This window comes from Ciconia boyciana, chromosome 2 (genome assembly GCF_034638445.1).
Source record: "Ciconia boyciana chromosome 2, ASM3463844v1, whole genome shotgun sequence".
NCBI lineage: Eukaryota > Metazoa > Chordata > Aves > Ciconiiformes > Ciconiidae > Ciconia > Ciconia boyciana.
In genome coordinates, this window is record NC_132935.1 from 146,299,537 (window position 1) to 146,315,296 (window position 15,760).

Here is a 15,760-nt window from a genome sequence, read left to right on the forward strand (position 1 = left end):
AAGTTGGAAAGCTGAGGTTGCAGAGTGAGGCATTCCTGTGCCGGGGAGTACCAGAATGCTTTACTCCAGACTCAGTGCAGCCATCTTTGCATATGCATCATAATTCACTGAGTAATTGACCATCTGCTGCTTTGTTGAGGCAGCCCTCTCTTTTCCCCCACTTTCCTCAGGTCCCAGTGTCCTTCTCAGGCTCCCATTCTTCCCATGTTTTTGGTCTAGCTGTACCTGCCGGCCTTCAGGTCCCACTATTTTCTCTCACTGGTGTAATTCTTTTTCTGCTCTAATTCCTTGTCTACCTTTTTAGACCCAGTGAATCGTCCATCTGCATCTGAGTCAGAACAATAGAAGCAAGATCCCACATCTTCATGTAGGTGTCTAGGAATTTTGTTGCCTACAACAGCGGCAATTTTCAGGGAAAGACTTGCTGCAAATACAATATTGGGGAAGTTATCCCAAACCAGCCTCTCCTGAAGATATGGGAACTGGGATTTTTCAAAGGCCCTATGCAAAAAGGGATGTAAACCTTCCCCGGGAGTGTGTTTTCTCTTCCCTACCCTCTACATATTTCTAATTCTTATACCTATCATAAAGGAGAGACTTTTTCAAAGTAAAAATCAGAATTTTGTCAGAATGCCTGAAGGGTGTGCACTTGAGGGGGTGTAAACCTTCACAGACTAGTGGGATGAAAAATGTGGCAGTATTCCTTATCAGTTTAGTTTTCATCTCTAGCAATAACTGAAAATCCACCATTTTCCAGTTATAGCTTATCTTCTTCCTAGAATTGTGTGGTTTCTTTTCAGAATTTCTTCAGCTGCTGCTATCAGTTTGGGTACATTGCTCCTGCATACAGTCAGGAATGGAGCAAAAGAAGGGACAGGTGCCTCCTGAAGAACACAGGTCCTATTTTCTACAGCTCTTTTCTGTGGAACTGCAGACATGGGGAAATTCTGGTTCTCTCTGATTCCAAGGTGATAGTTGCTTGATTTACATTGTGTCCCAGCCCATTTTTCGCAGTACTGCATTGCACTCTGGTGTTTTTCATAATTTATTGATACAGACAAATCTTCCTCTTCTTTTTTACCTTTTTCCTTTATTTCCGGGAAAGAGACATTTATGTCACCTTATTCATACAAATAATGATCCTGAATTGTAAGGTATGTCTCCAAAAATCCTCACTAAAATGTTACCTCTTAGATCTCATATTTTCATGGAAGAGAAAACTTCTATACAGTAGAGAAACTAGCTTAGAAAGCAAAGTTTATTCATTAATGTATTATTTCAAAATTACTCATGTGACATGATACAGTTCCTTATTTGCAGCTCAGAACTTCCCTGTATCTGTTGGGTCTTAAAAACCGAAAAGGATTGGTTAATCTGTTCAGTGCAGAAGGGTTTTCTTGCAAGGCACAGATTTGGTCTTCAGCATCAATTTGAGGTGAAGGGGAGAAGGGAGTGAAACATTTGGCCATGGCTGTCTACCTGCTCCTGATTGTCATCTTTTCCTTTAGTACATCTCTTCAAATGTCTGGTAAGTTTTTGTCTTCTGCTGAGTATGGAGGTTTGCAAGCTCTTTCTCATGCTTTCCTGATGTCTTTCTTGGTGGACAGTGAGTTTAGATCTAGTCACAGCATGTAATTTGAAACAGTTTTATTTAAATCTTAAATTTGGTGGTATCTGTATAGGCATTCTGTTTCCTTAACCCAGTTTTCAAGGTGGTGTATGAGTGAAAGAAACTTGCCAACAGATGTGGCCATAACCTAGACAGTGCCGATTCTTGAAAATCAGCCAGCTGAATGCAGACAGAAGCTGATCTGAAATTACTCCATAGGAGGTTAGAACAGCTGAGATGTACAAGGCAGGGTCCTCTCAGCATGCACAGAAGCACTGGCTGTTGTGTGCTTTGAGTTTCTTAGACAGCTCATATAGACTATGGCATACTGATCGTTGCATATTGGAATCCTGTTTCCAAGCTGGTGTCTTTAGGAAGGACCTTAAAAGCTTCTGTCTGTTAGATTTCAGACACTCCTACTGCTGAGAGGAAAACAAATGATGCTGTGTCTGCAGGTCTTTCCCACAGGAAGCTCCCAACCAGAGAACTGTGGGAGTCCAGTGCTATAGCTTGAATGGCAGCAGGGACTAGCCAACGTTGATCTAATCCACTACAGGACAATTTCTTCTGTGCATGTTTTTGGGTGAGACCAAGCTGGCTCTAACCCATTCTCTGCTAACTGTCTCAAGAACCACTGCAGCAGGAGAGCTGTGCCAGAGCAAATGCCATCTGGCTTGTTCAGGTCTGCAGCCTTTCAGAGAAACATCACCGAAGGTGTTCGACCGCTCCCTGGCAGCTCTGGAATGCGGGGGTTATGAAGCCCCATTTATTCCAGCCTTGGCAAGAAACCTTGGGTGGCAGTAAAGCTCAATGGCACAGCAGGGAGAGCTGGATGATGTTGCTGTTGCTTAGAGGGGGGCTAAGGTATGCAAGGCGAGCTGCGAAAATGGTCAAGGTTTGGAGCAGGCTGAAGTTGTGCCCCTTTTTTGAAGCTGTTCTTAAGAAACAAAACCCTGTTGTGTAGCGTCTCACGTTTCTATTTACAAGTGTAGCTATTAATGGCATTTAGGATACTTAGCTTAACTGTGCTCAGAACTGAAGTGATGATGTTGCAAGTTGTGGCTTCCCTCCTGAGAAACTCACAAGCTGAACTCTGCGAAGAAATGCTTTTTGCACAGTTGCCAAAAATTTCCGAAATAATTAACCAAAAATGAAAAATACCTCACTTGCTTGATGAGCGGAAAACCACAAAGTAATTCTGGGCCAAATATAAAAATGGTTGAATTTTGAGTATGTAAACCATTTTAATAGCTCTAAAGCAATAAGTCCTTTTACTTGCAAAATTAAAGCCTGTTTAATATGCTGTGTGGTGGTGGAACTTTAAAGAATTCATGAAATTTAATAAAGGTCATTTCTGAATGGCATTTTGAGAAGTGTGCTTTAAGGAGGGATGTGAAGAAGAACAATTTCTCTTGAGAGAGCTATATTTTCAGCTTCTGTGTTGCTTGCATCTTAAGAACATTTTGATGATATCCTTCATACTGATGATTAATGTCCCTTGATTTCTTTCTCTATGGACTCTATATATTCAATTTCTTGTTGTAGCAGACTGTCAAATAGCAAGTAACTGACTTATCTCGTATGAAATCTCTCCTCAGATGTTTGCATTCTCATTTTATTTTATAGATAGCGGAATATTTTCAATCTATAATGAAGATAGCAAGCTCTGCGCCCAAGCTCAAAACTCTAGCTCGGTCATAACTACTGCTTGTGATGAGCACAATGAGTTTCAAAAGTTCAGGTGGGTCTCTGCCACGCAGCTGCTGAGCATGGCGCTCAAGCTGTGCCTGGGAGTGCTCACCAAGGACGATGAGGCTGCCATCATGTTGGAATCCTGTAACAGGACGAATGAGCTCCAGTGGTGGGAATGTAGAAATGAGACGCTTGCAATCCACGGCAAGGATTTATTTTTCAACTATGGGAAAGGGAAGGGCAAGAAAATCAGGTTGTCCAAAGGATCGGGCAAAGGGAGCAGGTGGAAAATCCATGGAACCACAGAGAGCATGTGCTCCCAGCGCTATGAGGGTGAGTACTGAAAATTAATCTCTACTTCTAGGTAATTTGTCTGCCCTTATTTACAAAGAGTTCCACCGCTTGCTTGTCATGCAGCAACTCTTTTCTTACAGTGACATAAGTAGCAGAGCTGACTACAAATAGGGAGTAGAAATGCAAGGCAAATATGACTGTATACATTTCTGCATAACTCAGAAAGTGCAATTCTGTCAAATGATAGAATAAAATGACAAAGGCCTATGATGTAATCATAAGGGAGAATGGGAATTCTGTTTGTACAGCAACAGCGGGAGGAAATCTGTGACTGTTTCAAAATATGTCTGATCAATTTGTAGAAGAAGTGGTGCTTGTGCTATACTTAAATATTAACTGTTGCTATTGCTTGGATTAACCATGTACTATCTCTAAGAAGTTAATTTCTAGTTAACATAGATGTGATCCACTTCTAACAGTGTTTCCCAGGCCCAGCAAGGAGAAAAAGTAGGAAAAAACAAGGAAAAACAGTGCTTTAATGGTTTAGGATGCAATAAGGCCTAACACCCTGACAAAGGAACACTGAAGAGTCTGATCTCCTTTTTCTGCATTATTATCCCTCTTTGGCTATGTAGAGTAGGCATCCAGGCTCAAGTGTTCAACCTCCTTTCTACCACGACACTGGCAGGGTGGGAAGTTAAATAACAAGGGATAAAATTTTTGCCATGCCCTACAACAGTTCCAGCTGGAATGAAGTTTGTCATATTTTGTTCAGATAGCAGCAAATTAGACTGCATGGAGATGGTAGGGTCACCTCCCAGCAGAGTCACTTGCAAATTTAAGATAAAACTTCCTCTTATGAAAACTAATGAAATATTCTGATATCTTCTTTCCAAGCCTCTTCAACCATACAGGGAAAAAAAAAGATCCTAAACATCATCTGAGGAAAGAAGTATGTATGCAAAGGGAGAAGCTGAGTCATGAGCACTTCTGACACAGTAGTCCAGATAGCAATGAAAAGAAAAAATTAGACAGACATTAGTCTGAGGGCCAAATAAGGGTTGTTTGAGAGTCTTAATTCTGAGTATCTTGCCATAGTCATATCTAATTGGCACAACAGCCTTGGAAAGCTTTGTAGTAATGAAGTACTGATGTGTTGAGCTGTTGCACAACTCAACTGTGTCCATGGAGAGATGCCTATGAGCAGACACTGTGGTGATCATTTGATACCAACTGACTACTATTGCTCTATGTTTCTCTTCATAGATATCTATACACTGGGAGGAAATGCCTTTGGTGCACCTTGCGTGTTCCCTTTTAAGCTCAATGGTAAATGGTACGCTGAGTGCATCCCTCGGAGTGACGATGCAGGCTCTCTGTGGTGTGCAACTTCTTCAGATTTTGATAAAGACCAATTTTTTGGAAATTGTCCTCTAAAAGGTAATTTATTTATAAAGATTTCAGGAAAGGCATTAAGCAAAAGTTTAATCCACTGTCATGGTCAAAATCTCCTTGGGATGTGGAAGTAACATTGGACAGTGAGCTGGATTCTGGCTAGCCTAGTTCACTGGTGAGCTATGCAATGATAAAATGAGGTGTCTGGTCTTCACTCTCGCTGTTTCTCCAGCAGAGATGAGTGCTCCTCCTACAGTGCTCCTGAGAGTGGTAGATACAGGGAGTATTGTGAGGGTGGTGACTGGGACTGATGCAAAAAGGAAGAGAAAACCCCTAGGACTAGCTGAGAAGAAAGTCAGGGCAAATGAAAGGCAGAAAGAAGTGCAATGGATGAGGAAGGTGAGATATATGGAGGCAGGAGACAGTGGTGTATCATAGGATGGAGCAGAGAACTGGAGGGCTGGAGCAAAGGGAAGGGTGCATGACACGGGCAGTGGCCTCACCTGCCTTCAGTGCTCCAGTGCTCCTCACACCCACAGATCACCCAACACAGCTTCCCAGTAACCCCAGCACAAATACTCCACCCCTTCACCCCTGCTTCACATCTGATTGGAAATGATCGTTTCTGTCATGTTGGGAGGTCTGGGAGAGCGTAAGAGAGGTCCCAAGGTAAGAAATGGACGTGGAGACCAAGATTTTCTGTATAGGGAATAGGGAAATGTGTGTGTACAGGTAGAATATATCAGTGAGTGGGTTAATGTGATCTGAATTGTGAGAGAAGTTGATGAGTTATATAAATAAAAAAGAACAGGGTGAATGTAGAAAAATTAGGTTTGTTAGGAGAAATAATTCCTTATGTTGTTAATGTATTACTAATATTGAATGAACAAAGTATATATGTAGGGAAAACTATGTGTAAAAACTTAGCAAATCATACAGTTACATAGTTTTAGTCTGCAATGAAGATTTTATTTTCTGCATTAGCAAGTATGATTATCTTGTCAAGTTGCTGTTATCGTGTTTTATAGACACCATCCGCAATGACCTTTGGAAAACAAATCCTGTGACAGAAACCCACTATCAGATAAACTCAGAGTCGCTTTTGACATGGCACCAAGCAAGAAAAAGCTGCCAGCAGCAGAATGCAGAGTTATTAAGTGTCACAGACCTTCATGAAGAAATGTATTTATTAGGTAAGGTAAAAAAACCAACAAACAAATTCATGCATATGGTTAAAATGTACGTCAGCTCCAAGAGCTTTAACATGGATACTTATATTTACCTTGTGAAAATAGGTCTTAGTGACATTCTTAAAAAAGCTTGTCATTTTCTCGTTAAAAAATGTATTAAAATAGTGGGAAAAAATCTAACCTATATTAAAAAAAGATCTACTATGACACTTTTTCAATGCTTTAAAATTTTATTTCAAGTTTTATTGAATAACTTACAAAATCAGAGGCATTTAATAACTTGACTGTTCATTTCTTTTGGCCATTTAGGGCTCACTAGTGACCTGGGTGTCAATGCAAAGCTCTGGACTGGTCTTTTCAGTGCACTTGACAGTGGCTGGCAGTGGATTGGGGGCAGTCCTTTCAGATACCTAAACTGGGCTCCAGGTAAGTGCACTGTTCTGAAACGATTATCAGCATCTGGGGCAAAATTCTCTTCTCTTCCCCAAATTCCTGTTACCTAATTCCTTTGGTTTTACAGAATTTTCACAGATTATAGGGGATTATGGGAAAGGTAGGATATCACAGTAGCAGGGATCACACCAGAGATGGATCGCCATTAATTCTGAATTTCCCAGAAAAAGCAGATAGCTTATCTAAGAAAACAGTTAAAAACAAATATCTACAGCTCATTCTGTATTTTTTTCCATCCACAATTTTCTCATCAGGCATATCAAACCAAACAAAAAACTCATGAAAATTTATATAAAGAAAACGTAAAGAAAAGAGAAAAAAACCTAAAGAGAAACATTGCATAAAAAATGTTTTCAATTTTTCTTCTCAGTTACTGCTTCTGACATTTATCTGATGTACATTATCTTAGTAAGTTTCCACTCTTTTCTTAGGATCTAAGTCACCATCTTGCATGTTGCCATATTACATATTTTCATAATAGCTGTTGTGACTACAGGGGAATCCAAAGGGCAAGCACTTCCATGGAATTACATATGCATTTCATGTCCAGTGTTTAACAGTAAAGGATGTTGAGTTGTTTGCAATACTACCACCCTGTAAGGAATTTATATAAAGCTTTACTTGTATAAAGTTTTTTTCCTGTGTGCTGCAGTACTTCAAACACACTGAATTTCTTCTTAAGCAGTGCATGGGAGAAGAGCAAGTCTCATGCCTGAAATGTCGGCTCTCTCGGCCATTCCAGTGGTGCTCCCTTACCTTCTCTCTTGGGAATTATCACTCTAAAGAACAATACACCAGTGGCTTTGCAGCTGCAAAAGGCTTGTGCGTTCCCTCCTGTGATGAGGTGAAAATTTTCAGTATTAACAGAGGGATTCTCTGTATGTTGTGCCTCTTCCTTAAAGGAAATCCCTCTGTGGAATCTGGAAAAATATGTGGGACCTTCCAAGGTAGGAACGGCAAATGGGAAAACCAGGTGTGTAATCGGAAACTGGGATATATCTGCCAAAAGAGAAACTCCTCCTCAGATTCCTCCTCTATTGCCTCAGGTAAGCTGGTCAAAAAATAAGGCTATTTTTGCAGTAAATGAGAAACACTGGGAGGATGCCATCTATGAAATGACAGTATATTGTCAAAACAAAAGGGTTACACTTGTTGACAAGACTTTAATTTTCTGGCTCATTTTAAAGATGATATCTAGATGTTGTTCATCATTTTGAAAAGATCCCAGGGCACTAAAGAAGGCAGGATTATATGTTTAGTCATGTTATCTAGACCACAAAATACTGATGAATATCCTGTGCTCTGAAAAATACACTGAAGATGTGTTCTGCAAAAAGATGTGAGCCAGGGTTCATGTTCTCCCTGCTCTCTCTGACCCTTTTTGCTCTATTCTGAAATGAAAAATACAGAATATGGGGCTGGCACCTTTTCCCCATTGAGTTCCCTTTCCACCTGGGGCAAAAGTCCTATCTATGTGACGAAAATGGTGTGCAGTTACTTCATTAGGGAATTCCCAGCATGCTACTAACTCTACAGTAACTCCCTCAACTACATATATACTAGTATATAAGATTATTCTCTGGCTTAGGGGATGAATGGCACATCATAGCTGGCATCTGTACGTTCTGGCTGCATCCAGACAGCTTACTGGGAATGGTTTCTGACCCATGCTAACCTCCAAACCATGCCTGGATGTTGCCTAGGGGAATGCAAGTTTGCACAGGTCAAAACCATATCCAGGAAGCATTGAATAATGCGGTTGATCACATGCCAATGTTGGGCGCACATCCTGCCCTCTTCAGTTTACTTTATAGGTGCAGACCATGTGAACCTTCAAAGCAGTGGAAGATGGTTGGCCATACTAAATTCACACCAAGAAATAGCTGCTGAACAAAGTGTGTGGCATTTCTGTGCAGCTGGGATTTCTGATATGTCTGGTATAACATAAATGTGTCGGGGATCTCTGATATATGATTTGGGCTGTGCAGGAGCTCCAGCTGGCTCCCAAGAACCTGGTGTTTCCAGAGAAAAAATACAAAAAATCTACAAAATTCACCAAGATAAAGTCCCTGTGTAGGAAAAGAGGCCCTATTCTGTAAAACATGTCTGTATGCAGAGCCTCACTGAGGGGGGTCTAACATAGAGTTGTGCCCTGAAAGTTTGCATGCCAAATTACTTAGTATTTATTTAATCTTGTAAAAAAGTTTTTCAGTAGCTCCCAGCACAGCTGCAATGGAAAAATCTGTTTTGTATTCTTTGTGATCCTCAGACTTTTGCTTCTCTCCTCTGTCAGTATGTGCTCCAATATTTCAAATTCATGTCAGTACAGGTAATTTTCTTTTTGATTAAAAGAAAGCACTGAACAGGACTGCTCATTAATTGTTTGAAATAATTTTTTTAGGTGACTTAAAGCCTTTTAAGTGCCCCAGAGAATGGGTGGCCTATGCAGGTCATTGCTATAGAATTTACAGAACACCCAAAATATGGAAAGAAGCCCAGTCTTCCTGTAGAAAAGAAGATGGAGAGCTGGCGAGTATTCATAATATTGAGGAGTACAGTTTTACAGTGTCTCAGCTTGGGTACAGTGAGTATTCCTGCAGGTCACTTGTTTTATCTGGAATTATACTGTTGCTATTATTCATTTAACTATTGTAACCATGATCTTAAATGTTTTTTTAAAAAGTCCTTCTTCAGTCAAAAATGGGTGTGAGATGTGATTGTTCCATTTTAAGACATACCTATACCTACAATTACCTTTGTGTTCCCAGAGCCAGATGATGAGCTGTGGATTGGTCTAAATGACTTCAGGGTTCAAATGTATTTTGAATGGAGTGATGGGACACCTGTGACTTATACCAAGTGGCATCACGGAGAGCCAACCCACACACGGAATAAGGCAGACTGCATCGTTATGAAGGGAGAGGTAAAAAACACTCTCCCACTTTCCTACTTTCTTATGTCCTTTGTGCCCTCAAAAAGGAAAACCTCTGTGACAAAAAAATGAAAAAAAGAAAAAAGGGACAGGGGTTTTAAAGGTTTTTATGAACTTGTGTGGAGGGGAATCTTAGTGTGGAGGGAAACTGGAGACCAGACCTAGGAGGGTGTATGGTGGAGTACCAGAAGCAGTGCACTGCGCTGAGACTTGGTCTGCTCTGTAACAGTACAACAAATCTCCTCTCTGAAACTGGTTGAAGTAACACATCATCCACATTTAACGTGACTGATCTGAGCTGCATAGTATGATTCTTAGAGCAGGGACTTTCTTACATTTCCCCCAAAACACCTAAACTATACATTTATTAGAGCTACTTTGGAAGCTACTTTTGGAAGAGCTACTTCATATTACTGGAAGCACAAGAAAATAGGTACAAAAAATTCTATCTTGTTTTATACTCAGCATAAAATGACATATCATAATACTATGGAAAGAGACTTAAACAATACATTTTTCATATTTTATGTTTAGTTTATGCAGCGTTTCCTTGCTATTGTCATCTGGTTATATGAACATAACAAATACTCTGCTGGTGAGAATAGGGTGGAACAGCATGTTTCCTTCCTGCTCTCATCAGCCACTGAACCTTTAATACATGCAACCCGCATTCTCACACCTCTGAGGAAATGTGGCCCTCACTGTCTTTATTGTGTTCCCTATTTGGGAGTTTTGGAGAAAGCATCAGGGCAAGGAAGAGAGCTGAAACAGCCTCAGCCATATGAAAGGTGAAGGGTTCTCTCTGAGGATGGTTAATATTCCCATTGGTTCTGGATTTTCTCTAGATTTCACTTCTCTTTGTTGTTTCTTCTTACTATGCTCAGGATGGATCCTGGGCTGACAGCGCTTGTGAAACAAAACTCGGTTATGTCTGTAAAAGGAAACCTTTGTCAGAAGAATCAGGGGAAGCTGAGGTTACCTACCCAGGCTGCCAAAAAGTAAGTGTAAAACAAAAGCACTGGAAGGTTGTTGCATCTTATGTTCACTCCCATGATGGTGAGTATCATAGAAGTCAATTATTTCGACTGTTCTTAGTGGAGCCCTAGAAAACTGTTAATTCGTATGTACGGATACTTCTCAGACTAATGGGGAATTTTTTTTTTAATTTATTTAACCAAAATGTAGATTGACTTATTTTTTTCCCTCTCTTACGTGTGCACTCCACTCAGCTCTCTCCTAGTGCAAAACTGGTCACTTTGCCCATAAAAGCTGCTCTCTGCAGAGCATGTCAGCATTTTTTCGTGCTGTAACTCACTGGCCTTGGGTTGCACGCAGCTTCTCAGTTCAATCAGTCCGCCACAGGAGGCAGGAATATTTGAGCTGACTGTTTTGCAGATTGTTCGTAGTTTCTTGCAACAGCTATACTTACACAACGAGAAGGTAGAGCAGGCTTTACACAAGGAGCTGCAAAGTGGCTGTGAGCACGCTTGCCAGCTCCAAGTCATAACCACGGTTCACTGCTCGCAAAGACCCCTTTTGTGTCCTTTATCAAGGGGCAAGACACAGAGCTGTGGATACAAAAGCTATGTTCGATTATCCTCTTTGTTTCTTCTCATGGCTTCTGAAATTAATTTTGAATTGGGGTGTGGTATTAATGTGGCTTTTGAAAGTGTACTGTGCTGCGCAATCTGACAGCCCCTCCGTGCATCTCTGCTGTTGACACTGACAGGGCTGGATGAAGCACGGCTTTTACTGCTACTCCGTGGGGCAGTTACCAGCAAGATTTTCAGAAGCAAAACAAATCTGTGAAGAAAACAAAGGTTACCTGGCTACTGTGACAGACAGGTATGGAAACATAATTCTTGTCCTTTCACACATGCAACCAGGATGGAAAGGCCAAACAGAAATCTCTTCCTACTTTGCAGTTTTTCATAGCGTCTCATGTGACACCACTCCTTTGCTGGAAAATTTATGGTAGAACTGAAGAAATATTACAAAAAACATCAGGGGCTTGTATGTCATCAACACAAACATTTAAGCCATTGCTACTACACACCTACACACTATTGTTGACCCCAGGAATTAAAAAATTGAGTCAACCTCCCAACAACTCTGAACTGCCAGATTGTTTTAAAACTTATTGAACTAAAAATAAATAGATAAACATGGAACTATTTATTTCTTCTGGATTTGAGGTTCTCAGCCTTTTCTTAGCAACAGGCAGATCTGGAAACTTACCCTTTTTAGAATAAAAGTAGATTTTTTTTCCCCAGAGTAACAAGATTTAAAGATCTAGACCTTATCATAAAGTTCAGTCAAACACTGTAGTATGTATTTATACAGAATGAATAACATATATGCATTAACACAAATATTGTTTGGCTTGTGTTGTTCATTGTGCAGTACAAAATGAGAATAGAATCACTCTAAATTCTAAACATGATTTATGTTACCAAAATATAAAATAAAAATTAATTTATATGACAATTAGAACTATAAAGGTAAGACCATTACCCTTGCTTCAATCCATACTTACCTTTTCCCACACCACCTTTACCAGATTTGCTACAATGAACTGTTTGAAGAAATGAACAAGTTGCAATAAAATGTGATACATCAGTTTGGTACTTATTCTTCACAGATATGAACAAGCTTTTTTGACTTCTGTAATTGGATTCAATCCAGCAAAGTATTTCTGGATTGGTCTCTCAGACGTGGAGGAGCCAGGGTCGTTCAGGTGGGCCAGCGGGGATGTGGTCACCTTCACTCACTGGAACGCAGGAATGCCTGGTATGTGCCACAGGGGCCACCAAGGTTCTGCTCTGGGGGCCCAAGAAGTGAGGGTTTGGAAGCTAAGTAGTAGTTTTGAAACTCTGCTGGCATAAAGTGGCAAAAATGACATTGCAACTTTCCATTTGCACTAAAGGGATTAAATCAGAGATCATGGTAGCTCCTTCCAGTAGACCACCTGGGACTGCATGTGTCTGTTGGTATCATTCACTCTTTGTTGTCTGATGGCTTTGATAGGTGATTCATTGTGTGATGTAAAAAGAATGTGATAAAATTTATTTATGATTTAATTGAAATGCATGTGAGCTACTGTGAGCTATTGGCATCCAAACACAGTGGGGACAGGTTACATTTAATTAAGTAGCATGTACTTTGAAAAGATGCAGCTATTTATCAATAAGCTTTAAAAATTTTATGTTTCGTGAAGGAAGGGAGTCAGGCTGTGTGGCCATGATAACAGGAACTTCAGCTGGATTATGGGATATTTTGAACTGTGAAGAAACAAACATGTTTCTCTGCAAGCAGCTGGTGGAGGGAGTGACCCCTCCTCCTCCTCCGACAACGACCCCTCTCCCATCGTGCCCAGAAGGATGGCAATCCATTCCTCAGAGCAGCTTCTGCTTCAAAGTAGGTGTTTAACTTCCAAATGCAAACACTTGTCATTTCAAATGGGAATATGCTTCTTGTATGCGTGGAAGGTGGATTTCACCCTGCCTACCTGATAGGCAGTCTGTGGTAACACGTCTCCAGCCATCCCCAGGTGGTGCGTCGGGGAAGTGCTGGGAAGTGCTGTATGTAGGTTGAACTGAAGTTTGGAGTCACAGGGATTCTGAAGTGATAGGAAAAGCAAAGCTGCAATAATCAAGTTTGATAGATGACCACAGACTTATGGTTACACAATTAAATAGTAAGTGATAAAACTAGAGACCAGGAGACGGGAAGATAGAAGCCCAGAATGCTGTTTCTAAATTTCTGTAATAGCCAGCACAGTATTTAATTTTCCACTTTTTGTAGATTTTTCAGGGAGGAAGGGAGAAAATGCAAACATGGTTTGGTGCAAGAGATTTTTGCAGAGCCATTGGAGGAGATCTGGCATGTATCCACAGTGAAGAAGAACAAAACCTAATAGCTGGCTTGTAAGTATCTGCACAGTCCATTGTTTGTAAAAAAAACATTTAAAAAATGACCTTTCTGAAAGACATAAAGGATTTCTGGTGATCAGTTTCTACTTTGCAAAGTCGGTGTATATCCTTGCAAAGTGGCAAAAGGAAATGGGTAGGAAGAGGTGAGCAAAAGGCTTTCTTGGCAGGCCTCTGGGAAGGTGGTGCTATGCATTGAAGTAGCCTGAATACACAAAAATGAAAGAAGGATCACCAAAATTGGTTTCAACTGAGTATAGTTCAAAGGGATAAAATGGGTCTTTTTAGCTCATTTATAGTTGATCAGTAGATAAATACTCTTGATTAAAGAAATAGTTTGTGCTGCTTTCTTTCCTTAGTCAAGGGGAAAAATTGGGAGGCTAAGGAAAGCCTGACCTATTGACGTACTTATATAAATGTTTAAATCAAGCCTATGAGTACAGACAGGTCTGAATTTGAATGCGTAAGCTACTTGGTCAAACCAAGACCTTAAAATATATTTTCATTTAAGTCAGTATTTGTGGACTCATGACGTCTGTGATCCTTCCCATGAAGCTTTGTGTTTCACTGCTTCCTGCCACATGCAGTGCCAGGGTGTTTTTCCCCACATGGCAATTGAATGATTACTTTATATGACTGTCTCAAATGATACTTCAAGCATCAAAACACTGAGAATAATGTAATGATATATATTCTCCTTCTCTATTTCACACCATGTCTGATCGTCTATATTTGTAATAATTCAGAAAGAGAGATTATCTTCACTTATCTTACTGGATGGGTTTAAGTGCCTTGGACTCTGATAGCGGATTTATATGGAGTGATGGCTCACCAGTGAGTAAATAATTTATTGTTCCAGCTTTTTGTCTAATTTTCCATGTATATCTTGCCAGACAGCTCTCACACTTCCTCCTGTACAAGCCGCAAGTGACTCTAAGTCTTTACTACCCAATTCCACTCTAGGAATTAGTTTTTATCTTTTGATAGTTCATACTTATAGATAACAGTATGACATTTAGAGTAATGAAATAACACCAAAGGTGATGGAATACCTCTCCTGATCTAAGCAAATCTGGTTGTACTAATCTCTATATTCCCATTTGTCATTTACTGTTAGAAATAATTTTGTATGTTTACACAAGCTAGGCTTTGTTGCCCTCGCCGTCTTAAGTAGATCATGGTCTGCAAGGCCCAAGTCCATGTGGCAGCACTGATGGATTGTCTCAGGTTGAAACATCAGAGCAGGATAACCAAGCCAGGGGTCAGAGGAAGGTACTTAGATACTTCTTTCTCGAGCTTGACAGGAGAACTTAATCTCTCCTGATAACAAAGAGGGCAACAACTTCTTGGCTTACTAACATGGCTTATAAATACACAGGTGAATCGTTATGCTATGCAAGGGTCATGTCCTTCTCCTTACAAGGTCTGGCACCAAAGCACAAGATGGGCCATGAAATCAAATGAAGTACATTATTCTTTAACAGGATGATATAAGACAATCGTTTCACTCTAAAAGGAAAATAGTAACAAAGCTGTGTTTCTACTATAGGTAAATTTTGAAAAATGGGCAAATGGAGAACCAAACAATTATGACGGAAATGAAAAATGTGGTGTGTTTAATGGCTACAATAACATGAACTGGAATGATTTATTTTGTGAACATATGCAGGACTATGTTTGCCAAATAAAAAAAGGTAGGATGACTTTCTTCCTTGAGCAACTTTTAGAGACAGATAAGAACATCCTTTCTGGGTCAGATCACAGTATCTGCATGTATTAGAGCCAGCTGTGCCATCAAGCACAACGAAACACTTAATATATTTTAACTTAAATAAAAGCAGTTGAAAACTATGACTTAATCCATGACATACACATGTAAGTTTGGGATGTATATGCAGCATGCTGACTAAGTGAAATCCAGCAGCCTAAAGTTGTGCATAGTTTCTGTAAGCTTAACTTGTGATCATCTCTAACATGGTATTTTGCTGAGTGTAACACCTTTTTTTCAGATATTCTGAGAAATTCTGTGACAAAAATAAGCATACTGAGTAACACTTAAGATTAATTTTATTCCTTGGAATTAAAATGCTAACAACTGTATAAATATACTCAATTGAGAGATGTCTGAGAAACATAATATACTCAGATATTGATTTACATTGCAGGAGCATCATTGAAACCAGAGCCTGCTTCCACATTCAGTAAGTCTTGTACTTCCAATAACAGAAATAAATTAACATATAATGATGTTAATTTATATTACAGA

General features: G+C 40.0%; 1 protein-coding gene across 1 annotated transcript in view; it reads left to right on the forward strand.

Annotated features, from left to right (window-relative positions):
* The first annotated feature begins 1,467 nt into the window (after positions 1-1,467).
* LOC140647147 (macrophage mannose receptor 1-like) overlaps positions 1,468-15,760 on the forward strand; it is a 31,982-nt gene continuing 17,689 nt past the window's right edge. Inside the window, exons 1-16 of the mRNA XM_072851511.1 lie at positions 1,468-1,528; positions 3,236-3,634; positions 4,862-5,035; positions 6,019-6,183; positions 6,490-6,606; positions 7,536-7,679; positions 9,035-9,217; positions 9,402-9,556; positions 10,450-10,563; positions 11,295-11,410; positions 12,207-12,355; positions 12,783-12,982; positions 13,370-13,491; positions 14,241-14,328; positions 15,044-15,188; positions 15,660-15,695. Coding sequence (XP_072707612.1) covers positions 1,468-1,528; positions 3,236-3,634; positions 4,862-5,035; positions 6,019-6,183; positions 6,490-6,606; positions 7,536-7,679; positions 9,035-9,217; positions 9,402-9,556; positions 10,450-10,563; positions 11,295-11,410; positions 12,207-12,355; positions 12,783-12,982; positions 13,370-13,491; positions 14,241-14,328; positions 15,044-15,188; positions 15,660-15,695 — 2,368 coding nt within the window. The remainder of the gene's footprint in view (positions 1,529-3,235; positions 3,635-4,861; positions 5,036-6,018; positions 6,184-6,489; positions 6,607-7,535; positions 7,680-9,034; positions 9,218-9,401; positions 9,557-10,449; positions 10,564-11,294; positions 11,411-12,206; positions 12,356-12,782; positions 12,983-13,369; positions 13,492-14,240; positions 14,329-15,043; positions 15,189-15,659; positions 15,696-15,760) is intronic.